The sequence below is a fragment of the Tauraco erythrolophus genome, chromosome 5, assembly GCF_009769465.1.
Source record: "Tauraco erythrolophus isolate bTauEry1 chromosome 5, bTauEry1.pri, whole genome shotgun sequence".
Taxonomy (NCBI): domain Eukaryota; kingdom Metazoa; phylum Chordata; class Aves; order Musophagiformes; family Musophagidae; genus Tauraco; species Tauraco erythrolophus.
Window position 1 is genome coordinate 50,381,408 of NC_141469.1, and position 22,927 is coordinate 50,404,334.

At 37.4% G+C, this 22,927-nt stretch overlaps 1 protein-coding gene across 1 annotated transcript in view; it reads right to left on the reverse strand.

Moving 5' to 3' along the window:
* The window catches only part of NFXL1 (nuclear transcription factor, X-box binding like 1), a 49,048-nt gene that overhangs the window by 5,338 nt on the left and 20,783 nt on the right, over positions 1-22,927 (reverse strand). The window contains exons 16-21 of the mRNA XM_086611351.1: positions 18,307-18,447; positions 14,513-14,679; positions 13,268-13,337; positions 5,700-5,804; positions 4,371-4,457; positions 460-513 (exon numbers count right to left, since the gene is read on the reverse strand). Of these exons, the coding sequence (XP_086467477.1) occupies positions 460-513; positions 4,371-4,457; positions 5,700-5,804; positions 13,268-13,337; positions 14,513-14,679; positions 18,307-18,447 (624 nt within the window). The remainder of the gene's footprint in view (positions 1-459; positions 514-4,370; positions 4,458-5,699; positions 5,805-13,267; positions 13,338-14,512; positions 14,680-18,306; positions 18,448-22,927) is intronic.

Below are 22,927 nucleotides of genomic sequence, written 5' to 3' on the forward strand. Positions count from 1 at the left end.
CCCACTCCCTGAGACCTTGAAGGGCAAAGACTCATTTTGCCTTCCTCATTCTTTCATGATGGGAGAGAGGAGGGAAGCTTCACCCAGTATTTAAATCTCTATGAAGGCTATTCAGCAATTCCATGGGGTTTATGCATTATAAAGTGTTCAACTAAAATTAAGAGCACTTGGTATATTTTTAAAAATAAACTACACTATACGCAGTTACAGTAATTCAAGAGTAAACTGATTAATTATCATTTTGCATAAAATCATGAAAATTGTTTAGGAAAACCTGTGGGCTCTTAACTGTTATAAATCATTTACAGCACATATCTTGGAGTAAGATTAACATCTGTCAGGAATGACTGTGCAGATCACATAACAAACTATACATCTTTAGCTGCATGTAAATTAAATGATTTACTAACTAGAACAAGGCGAGGGAGGAAGTGGGGGAGGAAGAAAAAAGGTTGATACCTGCTGTCTTCGCTTCTCTTCTTCAATAGCAGCTTTGGCTTCTGCCTCTTTTATCTGTCCAGACATAGAAAGTGATAAACAACTGTTGTAAACAGCAGCTAAACCTATTTTCTTATAGAGTCATAGTTACTCCTATGGAATGGTTCTCAGCAAAAGTGGGCAAAACCTCCGTCAAGTGAGCTCTTAACTTTTCAGATTACAAAATACTCTTGGAAAAAGCTGCATCATCTCACATTTGGAAAACATAGAACATACAATGGATGCTACAAGGTTATAAATTGAACTTCTCACTTCAACTTGACAAGCTCAATCAACAAATATAAAACCTAAAAAGAATAGTTTGTTCACTAATAACCAGGAAAACTTCTAAAGACAGTTAATCTAAGTTTTCAGCAACATTACTCTCAATTCAGTACACTTTACACACACAGATAATTCCAATATAAGTATATAATTTATATCCACATATTTCATTCCAAGTGCTTTAAATATTCCCTATTAGAGCAAAAGGAAATCTCTACATTTGCACTGAATCTGACAAATATTGGATAAAGCATAACCAAACTGCTTTAAAGCTCTTGGTGTAATGTAAACCAAATGTAATTAAAAATGCTCCACCATCAGAAAGTCATACTAAAAGAAGTAGTCATGGGAGTTACAGTTGATAATTCTATAGAAGTGGTTTGTAGTGTTCCAGAAAGCAAATTAAATGCTAGAAATTATTAAGAAAAGAATGGTACAGAAAAAATGTCAATATACAAACGCATGATGCACTTGAATCTTAGCTCCTGCATTCAGTTTTGGTCCAGCAACAACAAAATAATGTAAAGCCTGACCATACACAAAAAACAGGATGGAATGGCTTCCATCTAAAGAGATGCATAACTAGGATTCATCGGGTGACTAATAGGGCACAAAATCCTGAAGAGTGTGAACATGCCAAATATTTTTCATAATACAAAAGCAAAGGCATAAAAAGAGATTACCAGGAGGCTGGCTAGTAACAGTGGGAAGTATTCTACTCCCATATAGTCTTTGGCTAAATCTAGAAATTCAGTGCTACAAGATGTTTATAGATGCCAAAAGTTTATGTCCACTGAAAAATAATTAGGCATGCTAAATAAATCCAAAAAAGAACATTGAGCTGGTAGCTTTCTGTTCAATCTCTAAAACTCCCATAGTCAGAGATCACTACAGTAATACTAGTAACAGGAAAAGTATACTGGGCAAGTATATGTGTCTGCCTTCTTGTATACATTTCTAGGACCTTCAGCATTGTGTCCTCTGAATCACTGCCTTAGAAAAGTTAAGATGTAAAAATCCAATTAATAACTTGAAATGAAAAACAGTCTTGATCCCAATATCTGGATGACTTGCATACTAACAGTGACAATAATTTACTAAATACGGTTTGCACAGGTGGAATTTGTTCCAAACTATTTGCAATTCAAGAGTTCTTCACGACGAAGGAGAAAGGACACCAGCCCATGTTTTAGCACATGGTAGCTCAAACGGTGTCCAATGAGGACAGGGTCAACTGAACTGTCCTATTTGCAGGTTTTAAGACAATTTTTTGAATTGCTAAACATTTATATCAAAGAAAAGTGTTACGGAGAACTTTGCTAATCTAGACACAATGGCAGTCTCCCTTCAGAAAAGCGTATAGAAGACTTTTCCAGCCATACACATCTGGAATCACAGGCTGGTGTGGAGAATCATAGAATCATAGAATGATTAGGGCTGGAAGGGACCTTCAAAGGTCATCTAGTCCAACCCCCCTGCAAGGAACAGGGATATCTCCAACTAGATCAGGTTGCTCAGGGCCTCGTCCAACCTGGCCTTGAACGTCTCCAGGGATGGAGCATCCACCACCTCTCTGGGCAACCTGTTCCAGTGTTCTACAACTCTCATGGTAAAAAATTTTTTCCTAATATCCAATCTGAATCTACCTCCCTCTATTTTAAAACCATTACCCCTTGTCCTATCACAACTGGCCCTCCTGAACAGCCTCTCCCCATCTATCTCATAGGCCCCCTTGAGGTACTGGAAGGCCCCCTTGAGGTACTGGAAATCCTTTTAGTTGTAACCAGAGAGAGCTACTGAGCATGTCCTGGGTGGACTGTGAGATGTTAACAGGCCTGGTCTCCTCCACTCCATTGTAATGTCAGCTTCAAACACTGAGTAAGGAGTGTTTGAACCTGAGTGAGTAAGCACGACCAGCCTCCTGGCACTTCACTGCCATCTAATGGCAGAACTTCAGCTCCAAAAGAAACAGTGACCCAGAAACGTGGAAAAAAGCAACAGAAGATCTTCTTTTTACACTGGTAAAGTGTTAGCCTTTGTGTAAGACACATAGGTGTAATATACACAGGTAGAGGGAAGCTTAGCCATTATAATCACAGTATCAAGAAACATTTCTAGAACAATTTGTTTTATAAAATGTACAGTAAAAGACGCATTCAGTTCCTCAGAAGTATATATTCACTAGGTGCTATACAGGAATAATTTTGATTAAGAATTAACACACTTCGGTTTTGGAAATCGATGGTTGTTTTGCAACTGTGCAAGCTAAATTATCTTTGTAAATGTCTGCAGTTTTTAACAGACTTTTTCCAGTCTTGACACATTAAACAGTAATTGACATAATAAACCACTTTTGTCAAGTGCATATAATAGGAGATCATTCCGGTATGTAATTTACAAGTCAACACAGGCTACAAAAAGACTTTAAATAAAACTTTGTAACTCCATATAAACAAGCCAAACCAAACAAATCCATGTTCTTCTGTGAAGAAAGTTATGCCACACAGTATGTCTGTGGCATTGCTTATAGTAGAAACTTGTAGTCATTTGCTCATTGCATTAGACCGTTCCTCCCCATGGATTACAATGTCAAGGGCGAAGAATAGGAGCTAGTATCCATTGAAGTAAAACAGCAGCTGACACTGCACTGCACTGAGACACGCTGCTCTGTCTCAGCTCATGCAGTCTCTTGTGAATTCACCTTGCTTTATTGCACTCCATGTCCTATGAACTTATCTTCATGCTCTCACTGGAACTGTTTGTTGTGGTTGGGATTTTGTAAAAGCATATCCCAAGAGCCTTAACATTTGACCTGCTTGCAAACTTGCAGGATTTGGTCTATGTGGTATGTGTTAGAACCTGCCAATCAATCCTGAAAGTCTGAGCAGAAGCTGACAAAAGTCAGCTTTACCCACTGAATTTTTGGCTTGTACACTACCTGATAAAAACCAAGCAAGTTATGCACCAATTCTTTGTGTTTATTTTTTTATAAAAGGCTTGTAAGAGCAAGGTGTCACTCTGTCTCTGTGGGTGACAGCACGCAGCAAGCTCTTTGTTTCAACAGCAGAACTAGGGAGAAGTCACATTTACAGCGGGTTAAAAAGTATAATAAAAACTCTCCATTCTTCTGGTACAGGATAACTAATACAGTGTGACAGGATTACACTCTTCATGCTGGACAAGCTGAGCATTCAACGACTGCAAAACTGTCACAGGAAAGCGCAGATCTAAATGCCCCATGAAGTGGCCTGGACCTATTCCTACAGCACTAATCATCAGCAATGACAATTTCATCATCACTGATCATTACTTGTTCTCAGCAGAAGAGGAAAGAACCAGTTCTAATATTTATTTTTTTTTTAAAAAAGGAAAATAAAGGAATGCTGTTTTAACATAGTATTTCACTGAGTTAATTAACACTGTTTACAAACACTATTATTCTCCCCATTAAGCCAAACGCAAGTCTGAAAAAGTAGCTGCTATTAAACAGCACATCTACTTATATTGTATTTTTTGCTAGTATTGCCCTGAAAAATAATTCTGTGTTCATTTTCTCCTACTTTTCTTGAAGCACTGAGAAGAAATTATAGCCACAACGGATACATTACCTCAGATGCTTTCCGTTTCATTTCCTTGCATAATGCATCACATTCCAGTGAAACTTGACCTTCTTGTATCTTGCTGCACTGTATTTCCTGTTAAATATAATTTGAGTCTTTTATAATCATTTCCCTATATAAAATTTCAGTTATAATGTCCATTTATTTATGAAAATAATTATAAAGCATTCTTATTTAGTAAAACATTGATTACACAGAATATAAAGTTAATGATTAAACATTATTTGAATCTGTAATTCTGTATTAAATTGTCCTTTTCTCTTTTCCTTCTTTCTGATACGCTAAGCTGAAAGCAAGAATCAATCAAATAGTCCAGTTTAATTTCTCCTCTCTACTCTTTTCTCACTTGTTTGCCTAAGACAAAGTAAGATAACCTTCTGAACTCTGGCAGAAAGAGCTAGCATTCAGAGTCTCAGTAATTTCATATATATTCTTTTAACTGGCTGACATTACAGTGCAAGATCTCATCATGGGGAAAAAAAATAGTTCTCACTCATACTTCCTCCTCTCCTCCTAACACTGAAGGAAAAAAAAAAAAAGGTGGTTATCTGTATGCAAAGACTGTTCAATTCAAAGCACTTGCTCTGCACATTTCATCCCTCATCCTGCTGAACACCCCACCTGCAAGACTTGTGGTTGCACAAGACATTTCTTGAAAAACCTGAGCACTCTGCAGCCTGTTTGGAAGGCTCAGAAGTTAACTGGGTCCAGAAAAAATAATTTAAGCACCTTTTAAGTCAGTCCTATAATTATTTTTTCATTAAGTCATTATTATTTGCCACGACTTCACATCAATTTCTGTTCTTCCTCTCATAATACTTTATAGGTAATAAATTTGTTACATTACTTTGTCCCTTACCTTTATTAGAAGCTAAAGATGCTGATGCCTGTATTTGCTTTTAGGTTTGCAGAGAACCCTAACCGATTACATTAGTTAGGGATTCACAACATCTGTGCTTGTTCCAACTTGGATAATTATAAACTTTCCAGTATCGTCAGAAAAACGTATTTTTTCTTTTCTCAAATCACTCCAGGTCAACTGACTATTCTCCCAGTGGAGCTACAGAAATTTAAATGTTCTTGAAGATAAAGCTATTGTAAGTCAGGCAGCTACCATATTTTAGAACTAACAAGATTTCATATTCTCCAGTGAATTTTTCGATGTTGCAGCCCAGATCTGCAGCTGATGTGAACTGTTATAGTTCTACCAGAGTAACTGGGCCTATTCTAATCTGCACCAGAGACAATACATCCAAACAAGCCTAGGAACATATAAAGAAAATACACTGCTCTCAAAACTGTAACTTAGAAATTTACCTTCTTCAGTCTCTTACAGAGACATCGGAGTTTAACCTTCTGGCTGCAGTTCAGAGGACAGCTACCTGAATGGCAAATCTCTTTACACCGGTGACCACAAGGCAACTATAAAGAACCAAAAAACAGACACAAAACCCTCACGTCAGTAAATAATTGTAATATTACAAGGAATCTATGAAGTGGTTTTATTTCAGATACAGCAGCTTAACAGAAAACTCATTCAGTTCATCAGTTTTTCCACTTGTGAAATAGTTTTGGTTTTTTTTTTTTTTTTTTGGCAAATGTTTGCTTGTTGTTTACCTTATTTCAGTTCCTGTACAACGATTTACCTTTTACTGGCATGGCTTGATCAAAAATCAATTTCTCCTATCAAACGTTTCAAGAATAGTCATCTCACTAATTTATACAACAATTACCCTAGCTATCTGTATTTTGGGGGAATATGAGTAGATAAGGTAAAAAACAAACTGAAAACTAAAATTAAGTGTACTGTAGCAACTTGGAGATCAGAATCAACAAAAGAAAAAGAGAAGAATAAGAAGCAAAAATACTACAAAAAAAATTTTGCATGCAAGAATCTTCTGAACTGTGCAAAAGTCAAATACAGATCACCAATATTCTTATCATGTACAAAATAATTTCGCAAAATCCTACATTTCAGCATTTGGCAGATTATCCCATTTTTGATATCTGTGAGATACAGACTTCTTTTGCTGCCAGTGCAATTTTTAACATTTGTAATGAAATTATTATCATTCAATTACTGTGTTAAGAACTGAGGTATTAATTTAAATATGCCGATCGTTAGGAATGTAGCAGTGCTCCCAGCATTATATTAAACAAAAATGACAAGAAAGCAAACATTTTTTTTTATTTTCTGTTAAGAATTTGACTGAAAATATATCTTGCTCATACACATATCTGTAAGAAAGGTTCACAATAATGATTTTTCATTTTCAATTATGTAACCAAATACTGCTAATAACTGAAGGTGAAATCTCACAAAAGACATCCAATCTATTTATTTATAGAGGTAGCTTTAAATCCCCAAACTATTTAAAATGGCATTGGATAGTGTTCTTTATTAAAAGTGAAATTTCACTTCTTCACTGTCATCAAGGGATTAACTTGGAAAACGCTGTAAGATATATAATTTTAAGATACATTTTTCCACATCTATTAAAAATTGAAAACTTATACATAATAAATGACTTCATCCACAAGAATGAGAATAGTATGTAAGATAATTATAAAACCCAGGTGTATATGCTTCTTGTTGATTAGTAAATTTGGATTCTCAGAAGTTCATTGGAAATGGCTCAACCTCTGTGCTAGTATCATGAAACACAAACCTAAACAGAATGCAAAATTTTCCAACTAAAAATTACGGAACAGACATACATATTTTAATGTCCATGCCATTCACAAACTAGTAACACTGATAGATACTTTGCAGTTTAGGCTCGGTTTTTATAGTTACCGTTTCAGCACATTTTACACAGAACTAGAAGGAACCTTAAAGTTGTTATGTTCAGTCCTAAAGTCCAGTCCACCTAAAAGGCAAGCACCTCATACAATCCCTCTAGGATGAAGACCTACCACGAAAACAGTCCCCCATTCTGCCCCTTTCTACTGTTTTGCTAAGGAGGCTGTTCCAGGAGCTCACGACGACATGCGGGAGCTTTTTTTGAATTTCCTACATTTTATTCTAGCCAATCTAAATCCCTTAGTTCTTATCCTCATATTGACATATTTCTCTCCTGTCCTTTCATAAAAGGCTCTTTATTCCCACAGTATTCCCTTCGTTGAATTTCAATCAGCTTAAATCAGTGTTTCTTGAATACAGGTGCCAGAACTGCATGTAATATTCCAAATGACATCTCAGCAGGAAGGACTTCGTACAATGCCTTAATTGCACCTTATTCTTAATAGAATATCTTCCCCAATACATCTTCAGCTCTCATTTGCATTTCTCTCCAGCTAATAATGCTGTGACAGTAAGTATTTCTGCTGTTTCCTGGGAGTTTATTATTAGCCTTGACATGCATGGTCTTACTGTTTTTTCTGTATATAATAACATGCCCCAAATACATGTGTTCTGCAGATGCATTTCCTCAGTTGTCATGTACCAACAACGCTCCACGAGTCTTCATCAGAAAATTCCACTGTTTTTTGGTGCCAAGGTCATTACTGAAAACAATGCAAGGTCAGGCATCAATCCAGTCCTTGGGAAAATTTCCTTCCTCATTGTTAACATCTCTTGCTCCAACTTTTAATTCATAGATTTCATAGATTTCTAGGTTGGAAAAGACCTTAGAGATCATCCAGTCCAACCGTCCCTAATCCCCATTAAACCATATCCCTAAGTAGTTCATGCACCCTATTCTCAGCCCAACGATCCAGTCGTTGATTCAGTTTTGTTGTTGTTGTTTTGGAGGTTTGGGGGTTGTTTTTTTGTTTTGTTTTTTGGTTGTGGGTTTGTGGGTTTTTTTTTAAGTAATAAAATGCAAGCAGTTGTTTCCTTTGGCCCACCTTTATCCTTGTATGAACTCTCTTCTATATCTGAACTAGCTATTCACTAAGTGGCATTGACTCAATAGCTCTGTTGAAGCCTTATGTAGCAGATCTAATCTATTTGCTTTATGTGGAGGGGAAAAAAAAATTTGGTCATCTTATCAAAGAATGACTTTAGGTTTGTTCAGGCACAACTGATCATCAGCAAATCTATCTTGCATTTTGCCTCATTTTGAAAAGATGAGGAGAGAAACTTGTCTTTAAGCCTTAGTACACTACAGAGGTCAGACTACCAGCCAGGACCATGCAGAGTAACAGCTGAGTCTGCTCACCAGCAACCACAATCTTTGCAAAACCAATTTGCTACTGCATGACCTCTATGCAGTAAGAGGGCCCTTCTCCTGGCTCCCCACCCAAGAACATCACACACATTAACACGATCTAATCTCACCTGCAAGTCATCTCACGCTGGCCAGAACAATCCATGGTTAGAACTATTACTTCCAGCTTACTCTTCCATATTAATTAGGCACATTTCCATTATTAGTGTCAAAACCCCAACAGTCAGTCTTATAAGTGACATGTCAGAGCTGTGAATTCAAGATAGTAGCCCTCATCTCAACCTCCAGATGCTACTGCAATAAAATTCTTAGATTACACACCATTAGAGCAAAATTTGCATAGCACAGAAATACATTTAATACAATACTGAAATCTCAATCTACACATTTAATTCTGTGCATAGAGCTACACAGTTCACATCCACAGGGATACAGGACAAGAATGAAGCTGGCAGTGTAACTTTCATTTTGCTCCCTCCAATGCAAAGCCAGCATTAAAAAAAAAAATAAAAATCAAGAGGCAGTGAAAGGAGCGGCAAAACAACACTTCCCCATGCCCTCAGAAAACAAAAGCAATCCTACTGCTGTTTCTGCCGCATAAATAATGTAGTGGGAAAAGATTTTTTGTGCTTGTTTTCGAGTGTCCATGCTGAGCTACTTGGTGCTAAAACACAAAGCGTGTGTCCCTGCCTTTAAAACAAAACACACAAAAAAATCCTACAAATATTTTCCCCATAGGCAATGTATTTAAATCTTAACATTATGTCAGATGATGATCAAACCCATCAACATTTATGGAGGCTTAACTGATCTCCACCAGAAGGTAATAAACACAACCTGTTAACACACACCTGATAATAAGGAAAATAATCTGTTAGTAAAGAAAGCAGCACTTTTGAGCAGCAATCCCAAAAGCTAAGTACAAAGAGAAGTCTATCACTTCCAAACAAAGGAGCAGACTTTCAGTTTAAAGGGTGTCTCTGCTTCCAGAGATCTTATGAAAACCTCCACTGCTTAAGCCAAAGATTGAGGAAAATCCTCTGATTACGGACTTTGCCTTTTGAAATTAAATTTTTGCAACGCATGTACATTTTCAAGGTGTGTTTACAGAATTTAATTAACCATTCTGAAAATAAAATTTATTTCATTTATTAAAAAGATATGCATCCTCTTAAATTATGACATTGTCTGTACTGCACTATCATGTTAAAATAAATTTATCACGATGAGGTCCCACATTTCACACAAAGACAGTAGCAGAGTGCACAGTAAAAGTATGAAGTATGGTTATTTTGTCAAAAAATACTAATTATATAAAATAAAGTGTTAAACACAGATCCACAAATACTGATATGAATATACAAATTATGAAAACCGATGAACTGTTAAAACTTCTATGTAAGAACGGTCCCAAAACTTCTGCAAACATGATCATAAGAATTTAATCACATTTAAGTCAGATTTCCTTCAACAGGATATTTTGTTATTGCTGCCAAACAAGAGAGAGAACTTTTTAATTAAAGCTTCTCATCTAACAGCTGTGGCAATATCAAAGACTGCTTCTCCCTAAAGCAGAAAGGAAATGTGAGCTGTACTGCATAACACTAGAAGTCATCTTCATAGTTTTATACTGGCATTGCAAAAAAAAAAGGCATGAAACCTTTTGAGACTTTCAAGTTCCTGTTGTATTTTTTTTCAAGGCATCAGACAATATAATTGATTTTCATAATCCTCAAATGTACTATGCTACCTGTAATTTAAATATGGTAGTATACTGTCTACCACAATTTCCATTAACTGAAAAGAAAAACTAAGACTTCAGTAAAATACTGCATTCTATTGAACCTAAGTTGCACTATGCAAAGCTTGGTGGAGTTGAGCTACAGTGCGCACCGCTTTTTAGCAAACAGAAACTTCACTGAGCTCTGTTAATGACCCAAGGTCAGCTTCTAACATCGAGTAGGAAAAGTCTCATAAAACACTAATTTGAAATGTACTTAAGGCTGTCAGGACTACACACAAAACATTTTTAATTTCGTTTTGAGCAGTCATATTTGATTTGTAAACTTCAAGTGTTCTAAATTCAATAGTCTTATCCATCTTATTTTTGGTCAAGTTGTTTGTAAGTTCTTGTCATGAGATCCCCTCAACGGGCTTGATCGATGTTTGCCAGGCAGGGGTGGCAGTGGCAGAGTGATGTCTGTTAAGGCTGCTCCTTTGCATTGTGTTTATCAATGATTCCCTTAAAAGAGAACTATCAGTACAATTTGTATTATGATACAGCTAGCTAATTTTCCCAAAGTTGCAGACAAGTATTTTGTATTCATAAACCAGACAAAAATCCCTAGCACTGTTCAATATTCAGAGAAAGGGGAACACATTTTTCAGACGAAAAAATGGTACAAAACCCATACAGTACATACGAAGTTACCAAAATAAGATCCGAGGAAAGCAGAATGAAATGCAAAACAAAGACACAAACTACCTGACGCAGGACTGTGCTAACCCTCTTCTGTTTCATGAAAGCCAGTAAGAGCTAGAGCTGGCCTTACAGGAAGGGAAGAGCACGCATTTTTACATCACCAATTACACTGAAAAGATTCTCTGAATAGCAGAAGCTGCATATAACCTTATTTTTCAAGGCATCTATAAGAATGAGAATTTTAGAGTTAAACAAAAGCTTTATAAAGCTAAAGTGGACTCCGTTGTCCTAAGCTTGCTTTCACATCCCACTGAATTAAGTGAAAAAGACATCATGTGTGGAACTGGGCAATTCTGAACAGCAAGCTAGAATTCAGGAACCACTGCTAGATGGATTTTAAACGCTAGACTGAGTCTTGGGAATATGTCCAGAAAAATCACAACAGTTACATTTATCAAAGTCAAAGATGAGATATGGAGGAGAAAAAAAAACCCTTGAAGTGAAGCTGAAGTGCAGGAACACATAGTTCATGTTAAGAGATTATAAGCGCTCTTGAAAATAAAGAGGAGGAAGTCTTGGAGCAAATAAAATCAAAGTAACGGAGAGTGAAATGAAAGGATAAAATTAAGAGCTAAATGGACAATGAAATAATATCCAAAAGCGTTCCCAAGCCAGGAAGAGAGCTTCAGACATCCAGATGAGAAAACTGTGACAGGCACGTTCATTTACAGAAAAAAAGACATCAGAAAAGCATGTACAAGGGCAAAAAGCAGAAGATAGAAGTAGGCACAGAGCACAGCCTTCCTGTTGGGGTTAACACAATCTTGACTGAAAAAGAGAGGAACAGAGACTGTTGGGAAACAAGCAAGAATCCTGTGAATTTTTGCACTTACTCACAACCAACAGCAGTTTTCTAATAAAGGCAAGGATTCAAATTTGATGATTCTGACACTGGAGAATAATGAAGCAAAAGAAAAGTTTTGAACATATGTTTATTAAGTTGATGCAGAATTCAGAACTACAGGAGATGAGGTAAGACGACAGAAAACTCAGACTAGAGGACATCATAGGTAAACCAGCGTGAAACTGAGTGGAATCATGGAAGAAGAATGGGTCGAATCAAATTATTTATGAGCACCAGCTAAATATTGCATAAGACAAAGACTCAGCTACACAGTAACAGGCCAAACCACAGCAACAAAATAATAAGTGCATATGGGATAAAAATATTTTCTTTAGTACAAGCATTTTTATTGCAGGGAAGGATAATTTCTCAGAAATGCTGGAGAGTTCATCAGAGGAAACACTTTTCAAAATATTCCTGACTATTCCTGTTTTTCCACTTCATAAATTTTGCAACCCTGCGGTGAGGAAGAAAGGGCTATCACTCTCACCACAACTAATGACAACTAAAGAACAAAGATAGGGCAGTAAGTTTTGCATGGATTTCTGAAAGCACCCATGTAGCACACAATAGCACAAGGAGGGACGAGGAAGAAGTCATTTGGCCCATCTCTCATGCCTTACAGCAGTACTATGCAACTGGACAAATCCCGATACATGCTCAAGCTGTTACTGATGAAAATTTAGCAGCTTCTCTGACCAGTTCTTCCCCTGCTCCACTTTACTACTTTACTACTCAAAAGTAGTATTTGAGTCTTCCTTACTGATGCTTATATACACTGGTTCATACTCAAAGCATCATGCAATAAGAATAGTACTCTTATCTTCTTTATAGCAACTCTACTGGATCTGGATATATCTAAAAAGATGAACTGGTTTGTCTTCTATTTCGCACACATACTTCACTAATGCAGCAGGGCGTTATTAACTCATCTCACTTGTTAAGTATAAAATCCTTTCTCCTCCCCAGAATTGTTCCAAAGACAAGGATTACTAGACCCGCACTTGGATGAGAACAATCGCAAGCACAATTCTCAGTATTTTTCCCAATCAAACAGCATCCCATTATTTTGGAGATACAAATTCAAGACCAGTTTTTAACCACATTCGACCTCATCTGCATACTTAAACATTCAAGCCATTAATGCCTTTGAAACACATCTGATCCTTCAATATAACCTTCCAATTTGACAGTAAGACATTGATAACTGTCCTCTGAGCACAGTTCACTGACTACTTTCACATCTATCGTTTAGCATATTTATTTAGACTAAGCTCCCCTAGTTTGTTTGGCCTATGAAACTGTGTTAAAAACCTTACAAAAACGTAAAATCCACAAAATTCCACACCTCCATGAAATAAGGTATTTCTCCGTTAATACAGCTTACCTCTTTTGGACACTGATTTTTGCAGGAAGTAAGAAGCTCCTTTTCTTTTAAATCAGCACATGTTAGTTTTCTGTAAAAGAAAAGATGTATTTGTGATAATTCCAAATTAAAACCAACAAAAGACAATACAATTAGGAGTATATTTTAAGTATATCTCACTGTAAAGAAAAGAGGGCTCATTCATCCATATCCCGTGGGACTAATATAAACTGCAGTATTTCACAATCCAAACCACAAAATTTAGAGGATTTGAGGTACTTTAAAGAAAATGCATGAAGAACATCATACATTGTTGGGTTGTTGAGTTGGGGCTGTTCAGCCTGGAAAAGAGAAGGCTCCGGGGTGATCTTATTGCAGCCTTCCAGTACTTAAAGGGGGCCTACAGGAAAGCTGGAGAGGGACTTTTTACAAGGGCGTGTAGTGATAGGACAAGGGGCAATGGCTTTAAACTGAAAGAGGGTAGATTTAGATTGGATACAAGGAAGAAATTTTTCACTCAGAGGGCGGTGAGGCATTGGAACAGTTTGCCCAGAGAAGTTGTAGATGCCCCATCCCTGGAAGTGTTCAAGGCCAGGTTGGATGAGGCTTTGGGCAACCTGGTGTAGTGGAGGATTTCTCTGCCCATGGCACGGGGGTTGGAAGTAGATGATCTGAGGTCCCTTCCAACCCTAACCATTCTATGATTCTATGATTCCATTCTATGATTCTACATGCACGAGCAATACACAGAGGCTAATGCTTAAATCCACAAGTTCCATCTTATATTTAGTAAAGCCTACCTTACCCACTATGCACACACATACGACTAAAAAAGGAGTACAAATGATTACTAACAAGTTTTCCAGTTAAAACAGCTAGAGTTTGAAGGACATTAGTTGTAAAGAACTTTTACACTAACCGCATTAATTCTAATTCTTGTTATAAAATTCTTCTTTACATACTGTGAAAGAACTATATATAGATCAAACATTATGTAGATTACTATATACTTGCATAATTCAAAATATTACTGTATTATAAAAAAACAGTTCTGCTCACGAGACTGCATGCATTAATAATTTTAGCAGTAATATCAAATAAAACATTGCTAAATTTTAAATAGAAAAATATCCGTTATATTACAAATTATAACGTTCAAGAGAAATTTTATAACTTGCTGTAAGAGTAGCTCCCATTCCCAGACATTTCAAATGGTTTCCAGCAGTACCACTCAAATGAAAAGTTGGGTTCAGTTCTGACACTTACAAGCATTCAATATACAGTACTGACAGTTTGCAGTGACACTTTATTTTAAGCATCTGGAGACATGACGGGCAATCCCCAGGATGACAGGGCAAAACACATCGGTGAGGACAGCCAGATGGCCGGGGCTTGGTACACTCCTCTTCACACTGCGAACATTCTGGACCTGCCTAACAAAATAAAAATAAAGTACTAAAGGAAGTGCCAAACATTTGTTTGTTAGATGCCATTAGCAAGCTTTTATATAGAAGAAAGAGTTGGGGTGTTTTTGCTAAGGGAATCCAGCTGTTCAGTAAGGTATCCCTCAAGCAAAAACTATTATTAAAATGTCCTTTTAAAAGAAAAGCAGGAACGCCCGTGTTTGTCGGTCAAAGAGAGAGTTCTATTTTGCTTCCTGGGCATAAAAAGACCTCTTAATATTAATGCTTTGGGAAATTGCCATTAAGCCTGTAAATTCTCCATGGAAAACTTAGAAAAATAAGTAATTTCATATTCAGAACTAACTTTTCCCACCCACCATGTTATTGTAATACTTTAGTCATGACATACTGCTCTGTAATACAGGGGTGGGGAGGTTTGTTTGCTTGATGTTAAGAAGCAAACTTTTAAGTCATTCCATTTCCATATGTGTACAATGGCTCGTATAATCTTCCAAGAAGTATTAGCTTAGGTATATGTTGAGAGTCACTAAGGCATTGCTTCCACTCCATATACTACACAAAGTCTATATGATATGTGGTGTCATTCTCATTCCAGGTGATGGGATCAACATCAGCACAACGTGACAAACATCAGCACAGTAAATTAGGCTCCGCTTTTATTCATATTCTTATCTTAATAACCCATCCAGAACCCCAGTCTGCAATCAAACACACACAGATAGATTGACATGATTTATCAACTGAACCTACGCAGCACAGTATTTAAGGCTCACCATTACATTCAAATGCTCAGTTTCACAGAAGTCAGGCAAAGTACAGCCCATTTATCCAAGAATGAAGCTACACAATGCTTCCCCAAAAGGACTAATTCTATGCCAGCGTTTCACTCTACACTGTTGAAAATAAGGGCATAATAATTTAAGTTTTTAATACAGCTTTCCCCCATTTTCTTCCAGTCCCCTTTTCTTCTGCTTCTGCAGTTGAACAATTTTTGCTGAAGTTTAAAAAGGAACCTTTGTACAGTGATCATTTACAAAACCTAACCTCTAAGAACAACAGTAGCAATCGAAAGCATTTAGAAAACTGCGATATAAAATTTAACAGTAGGTAAAAGCAAAGAGCTGGCCTTTCTGCAACATTTTCTAAGACAACATGCAGAACAAACCTAAATTCCAGACGGAAAAATCACTACTCAGACATACAAGCCAGAAATTTAATCAGCCTTTTTCTGACTACACCTGCAATTTAGTCTATCAAAACAACAGAACAAAAGCTCTAAAAAAACCAACTTGAGTTTATAAAAAAATCAAAGAAAATTGAGAAATAAGATTTACCCATACCTCACATGTACACAGACTCCCATTTTCTGATAATGTATTGTCTCTTTCAAAATGGAGCTAGGAATAATCCTGACCCCTTCATATTTTAATTGGTTTAACTGAAGAAGTAGGCAGACACTCTCTCACAGTCATTACTGGAGATGCTTAAACAACTGTAACTCTCAGTATTTACTGATGTCACTCTATTGCTGCAGGTTACTGTTCCACAAGTTGCACTAACGGCTCATACTCCTCAGACAAAAGTTCCACAATCATTACTGGAATGATAGAGTAATTGCAATATATATAGTTAGTAGATGACAACATCACTTCTAGGATTAGAATTCATAGGAAAATAATCCTATTTTAAAATATAGCATTTATAGTACCCAACTGAATGCTTGCTCAGTTTTCTAAACGCCCAGAGAGACCATGTTGCAACTTTTTTCTAAAGTAATGCTTTAAAAACTTACAAACCTGTTTTCTTTCAAATCATGACTCTCTCAAAACACAAGCTGCTCAAAACTAGAACAATTTTCAGCTTTGTACTTACATTTATTTTTGTTTTGTATTATCTTCAGCAACTAACACCTACAGCTTCTTAATCACATAAATGACAGTTTCTAGTAGACACTGATAAACATAAATATATCACCCTAGTGCTTTAAGGAGTGTTCACCTATTCTGGAACATTTCCAGTGCTCTCTCCTAAAGATGTGCTAGCCTCCTCAACCCATTTACAGCTCTCTTCAGCAAAGTTTCCCCAGTAGATTGCAAGTGCATTTGCATATAGGGATTATCAGTAGTTCACTTGAGCTTGACGGTTATACAAAAATGACTTTAGAAGAGACTTGTCAACAGTGTTAAATAAGGTTTTGATTAAAACAAAGTAACATACGTTAACCATTGTGCTGGGTTTATGTGGTGGGGTTTTGGTAGCAGGGAAGGGGGCTCTTGTAAGGAGCTGCGAGAAGCTTCCCCGGCTCCAGGCTGGATCTGCTTTTTGGCCAGGTCAGACCCACCTCTGGCAAGGGGCGAGCCAACCAGCGCCTCTGTGAATAACACATTTAAGAAGGGACAAAGCAATCCACATCACATGGGATCTGCAGTGAAGAGAAGGGGGAGGTGGCAGGGCTGGCCCCTGGCCTCCTGTGTGGATGGCTAACTGCACTGGGCTGCTGCCACTCAACTGGTGGCAGTTGCGGTGGCACAGCTTGAAGAACTCTGCTGCCAGGATGCCCACTGGGCAGAGCTCGTCCTGCCAGGACCACCGAGGTTCATTGCGCCGGTTGGGCCCAGCGCGGCTGCAGCAGAGAGAGGAATGAGATGGGAAAGAAACGACTATGCAGACACCAAGGTCAGTGAAGATGCAGTGGCAGGAGGTATACCACAGCTGAGACTTCCCTGCAGCCCATGGTGAGACAGCAGGCTGCCGCCCTGCAGCCCATGGAGATTAATGATGGAGCAGAGATCCACCTTCAGCCCACGGAGGACTCCATGCCAGAGTGGGTGGCTGCACCTAAGAAGCTGTGACTCTGTGGGAAAAGCCCATGCTGGAACAGTCTGATACGTAAGAACTGGATTCTGTGGGACGGACTTATGTCAGAGAATTTCATGGAGAACTGTCTCCTGTGGGAAGGAACCCCACGTTGGAGCAGGGGAAGAATGTAAGGAGTCCTCCTCCTTTAAGGAAAGAGTGGTAGAAATAACCTCTGATGAACTGACCACAATCCTCATTCCCCATCCCTCTGCATCACTGCAGGGGAGGAAGCAGAGCCAGGAAGAAGAGAGGGGTGGAGGGAAGGGTTTTTTTAAGTTCTGGCTTTGTTTCTCATTATTATTCTCTGAATGTGATTGGTAATGAATCAAATTGATTTGTCCCCAAGTTGAGTCTGCTTTGCCCATGGCCATGGTTGGTGGGTGATCCCTCCCTGTTCTTATCTTGACCCTTAAGCCTTTTGTTATATTTTTCTCTTCTCCATCCCACCAGAGAGAAGGAGCAAGCGAGTGGCTCCATGGTGCTTAGTTGCCACCTGGGGCTAAACCACAACAAACAATGTATGTTACGAAGTAATGTCTATAAACCAAAAAAGCGTAACATTCGCAAAATATATAATATTGCCTGGTTTACAGTCTAAAGATATATAGATTAGCTAAATGTCACAGCATCAATGGGAACAGACCACATGCAAGTCTCCCATCTGCATGGGAGAATCTGGAATAGCTCCTGTGCCTGCCAGCTACAAATTCTTTATTTTCCATTTAAAACTGAAAACAATGTAAAAAATACATAAATTCAGAAAGGCAATCAACCTACCTTCTTTGCATCTGCACTACTGCTCAGTTTAGTAACACGATGACATTCCTTCATACAGGTGTGATTCTGACAATCAAGAAGCCGCCCACAAAATCTTTTACATGAGTAGGGATTTGCAGAGTGACATGGTAATGGACTAACCTAAAAGTAAAAAATAAATAAAAATATATATATACGCAGATAGTGTATATATACACACATTGCACATGTGTACTGTGTGTGATATACATATACACACAAACACACACTATATACATATATATGTACACACACACACAGAGGCACAGTATCGTTACAGATAAATTTTGGTTCTTGAGTATCTTTGTTAAAAGAAGAAAACCAGTGCAATGTCTATTTGACTTTTTTTTTTTAACAGGTTCCCATCCCAACATAACCACACACATTTGTTTTACACTGCGTATACCAAGTAAAAAAGTCTGCTTTATTTGTTAAACATTGTTTCCTTTTTTTTTTAAACAGACTATTACATTTTCAAACCTTTTAGTGCAATTTATTCCTTCTTTCCGAATTACACTCATGCCTTCCATTAAAGGTTTCTAAACTACTTTACAGTTATTACAGAAGACAGTTACAGTTTGCTTTCACAGGACTAATTATGTTAGGGGCATCATAAACCCAAAATATTTTATAATTCTACAAAGAGAAAACAACCTGCAAGTCAGAAATTCTAAAAACCAAATACTGACTAAATAAAATATAACTCCCAGGAGCAGGAAGGGGAAGAAGAAATGGCTCTATGACAGGACTGGGATTTTAATTTCTTATGATACATTTGTACTTTCTAATTTGAGGTTAACACTCCAGTTAACAGAGCTTTGTAGTACCATTCAGAGCATCTATTTAAAAGCCTTTAATCTTCATTGGTACTGAAAGGGAGTGTAAACTCTTAACTTGGTTATGTAGGTTACTTTCCTAAAGTTGAACAGTACAAGTTCCTCCATATCATAAGTTTTAGAGGGAACTTGCTGTTCCCATTTTCCAACCGTTATATAATATTCACATGAAAAAAAATTAGTTTCTGTGATACTGTCAAGAAAATTGATATTTTTCTTAATATCATGATCATCTTGCAGAGAAAAACAGAAATTATTTGTGATGTTACTGCACAATAGGCTAATGTGACATAACTCACTTTGACTAGACTAAGGGTGTGATTTTGCCTTACAGCTTAAGTTGACTGAACAGCTTTGCACTGTACCCCTTCCTCTCTCTCTTCCAACTCTACAATCTTAGTTGCACACTCCTACCATTTTCTTCGAGCAAGTCTTACCACATATCTGTATTTAAAGCAAGACAATTCAACGAATCAAAATGGAAGAAAAGGAATTAATAGAAAAAAGGTCCTTGTCTTCTGGTTTGCAAGTTGATTTGCCACACATCCAGGTGAGCACTGGAACTGAAATGAAGGAAGAGAGGATGGTCCCCCACAGGGCAGAATGAGGGACATTCTGTCTTCAGCACTGTCCATGTTGATTTCCCTCAATCCTAAACCAAAAATATATAAAGTAGGATTTGAATCCACTTGCCTATAGAAATGTTTTCTGCGCTTCACTCAAAAAAAAGACACTACTCCACAACAAGCCATTGCAAAATGCAGTTTATTCACAAGACTTTTGAACTCCTCATCCTGATGCACTGAGACTCTGTGACCAGAAGTCATTGGCATGGCAGGCTGAACATCAAGCATGGAATATACAGGAGAAAACCTTGAGGCTATCATATCCAACGGCTCTCCCATCCCTATGTCAGAGCTGAAGCTCATTACACTGGCTAAAGCACTAATAAAACCATAGCAAGCAGTCTGAATACTCCCACCTGCAAACATCCTACAACTCAGTCTCTGATGGTTTACGTTTCTGTGGACCAAATGAGCAAAAGCCAGCAATAGGCCTAATAAAAACAGGGTCTCAAGAGGAGAGTAACACTATACTCAGCGAACACACATCAATTACCAAAGCTTTTATCGTTTCTAATATCCTGTCCCTTCTCATCCTCCTCTGTCTCCCTCCTCCTCCTTCCTCATTTATAGCTTCCTTTTAGTAGCAACATAAGTACTCAAAGGATGCTGGAAGGTAAGAGAATGAATGAACAGGTGTACTAAACACTAAGATCTGCCACTGCCCACTTCTCTACCTTTTCTCGTTCCCCTGTTTCCACTTGATTTTTTTTATGACTACTGGTTCTGCTGCAGCTCAGGCAGTTAGAGCAGATCAGGGCAGTAGGAGCAAACCAGCTCTGTGGCTGCACAGTTCAATATGGTAATGAGACTTCTTTTACAGAGAGTTAGTCTTCCATCAGATAAGGACACAGTCACTAGCCCCAGTTAAAGAGAATCAGCAGAAGCAGATAGGCAGAAGTGGAGCATCCCTTCTGGTAGCATCCCTCAAGTACCCCAGAGGAGGTGACACGTTGAATGAAGCCAGGGGCAGAGAAGCACACAAGCCAGCAAAAAACGGTAGCAGCTTTCAAACAGCCAGCTGCAGAGAACATCCCAGCCCTCGGGCTGTATCCAGCAGAGCTTCAGCTCACCCCACTCATTGACTTCAAGTCTTGAGTCCAATAAAAGATAAGTGTTTTCTGGAATCAATTGACAGTGTAACCAAATCCAAAAGAATTTCAATTAATTTAAACCTATATTATATATCCAAATTTTGCTTCCATTTCTTGACAAGTCAATCTGTTGTGGATATTAGTAACAAATTCAAAGGACGAAGCAGAGAAAGGTTTTTCTTTCTACAGCTGGAATGAATTTCTGTGATAGAGGTTGCTACTTTTGCTACAAAGATGAATGTTAAAGAAGCCACAAACTCCAGGAGGCTGATGAGCTGAAGAACAAAGAACACAGATGAGAACCAGAAATATTTTATGAAAGCTCAATGGAAAAAGAAAGAAAACAAGGAGGCATCATTTCAGAACACAGGTCTTCCACAGGATACAGAAAGGAAGGCAAGTTAGAAAGGACAAGACAACTTTCAGAAGCTTTCCAGCATATCTTTCAAACGCATAAAAGCAACTAACAGAAACATCAACTGGAATATGAAAATAAAAATCAAGTACAATAGGGCAGGGAATTTTGGAAGTATTTATAAGGTATTTAGCCATAAAGATGAATCTCATCAAGTTTGACATAAATTTTACCTAGAGGCAGAGTAACAGTCTTCCTCCTATAAATGAACCTCGACTAAAAAAACCCACAAAACCTTAGAGTAACAAAACACAACATTAAATTCCCACCAAAAAAACCCACCAAAAATCCGAGAAGAAAGAGTTCTATCTGCCCCAAGAACAGCAAGACTGGTATTACACGATATTCAAAATACTCATCACAGAAACAAAACCAGAATGTTTCCCTTCCCCTAGAACATTTAATGAAATGAAGCAACTACAAGAGAATTAAATCGAGCAGACAAATTAATAACATATCCAGTTAAGATTTCCTTGTTTGTCCTCATCTACCTTGTACGAGTTTTAATTAATGTTTTCCAACAAAATCAGATTTTGAATATAAACACTAGCTCTCATAATTTGATTTTAAATGAGCACATGCATGCTACTGCTATGGGATGACAATGCTTATAGCAGTTCAAAGAAAAGTAAAACATCACGTTTTCATTTTGAGGTGGCAGCAACTGTTGATGATAAATTTTTCTGACCTACGACCTGAAACAAAATTGAGAGCTACTTTTAAGCATCTACAAATCGAAGAATGAAGAGTTATTTTTAATAAATATATGTAAAACCCTCCAAAACTTACACAGTAAAATTTAAAAGAAGACTGCACACTATAGCTAAAAGAAATCTTACTTTAGATTAAACGTTATATAGAATCATATTTCCACTGAATACAGATTTTATACAATTGTAACATCTGAAAAGAAGTTCTAAGTCTGTTGTTTCAAGTGATAAAAGTGCTTGTTCTAAATACCCAAGATGTAAGAGCTCAAACTAAATCGATCCCTTAAAAATACTTTTTAAACTAAACGCCAAAGTGAAATTAAAAAAAAAACCAAAAAAACTCCAACAAAACAACCAACTCCAATACCCAGACCAATTAAAATTACTGTCCAAGTAAAAATGCAAAGACAGTAGATTTGCTTATTATAGAACTCCTAAGCTGTTTGTTTTCATTCTCTCTTCTACTCATTGTCTGCAGGCATCCTAATAAAATACAGTAAGTCTTTATAACTTGTTTCATTCCTACTTTGTTTCTTTTATTCCTCCTCCATTATAGGTGGTACAACAACAGTCCAACGTAAGTAGTAACATAGTACAGCAATGAGCCCCTTTTCACAGCAAAACTTTGCTTGAGAAAATTGCCACTTCCATCATATATGAAAAGTTAATACTTCCCAGTGAAAATCCCCTCAGGGGCGGGAAGCTACTACAGGAGGGCAGTGTCCATAAATATATACAAGTGTTTTCTCTTTTTAACAAAAGTAAATGAGTTTGAGGTGAGATTACTTGTTAAGAGTCAATGTGGCTGTAAAACACTGAACGTTTTTTTTCTTAATCTTTTTAGACATCTCAGAACAACATGAAAAGGTACAATGCACATAAAATACGCACTGTAAACTCCGCCTCACACACAGAGTAACAAATC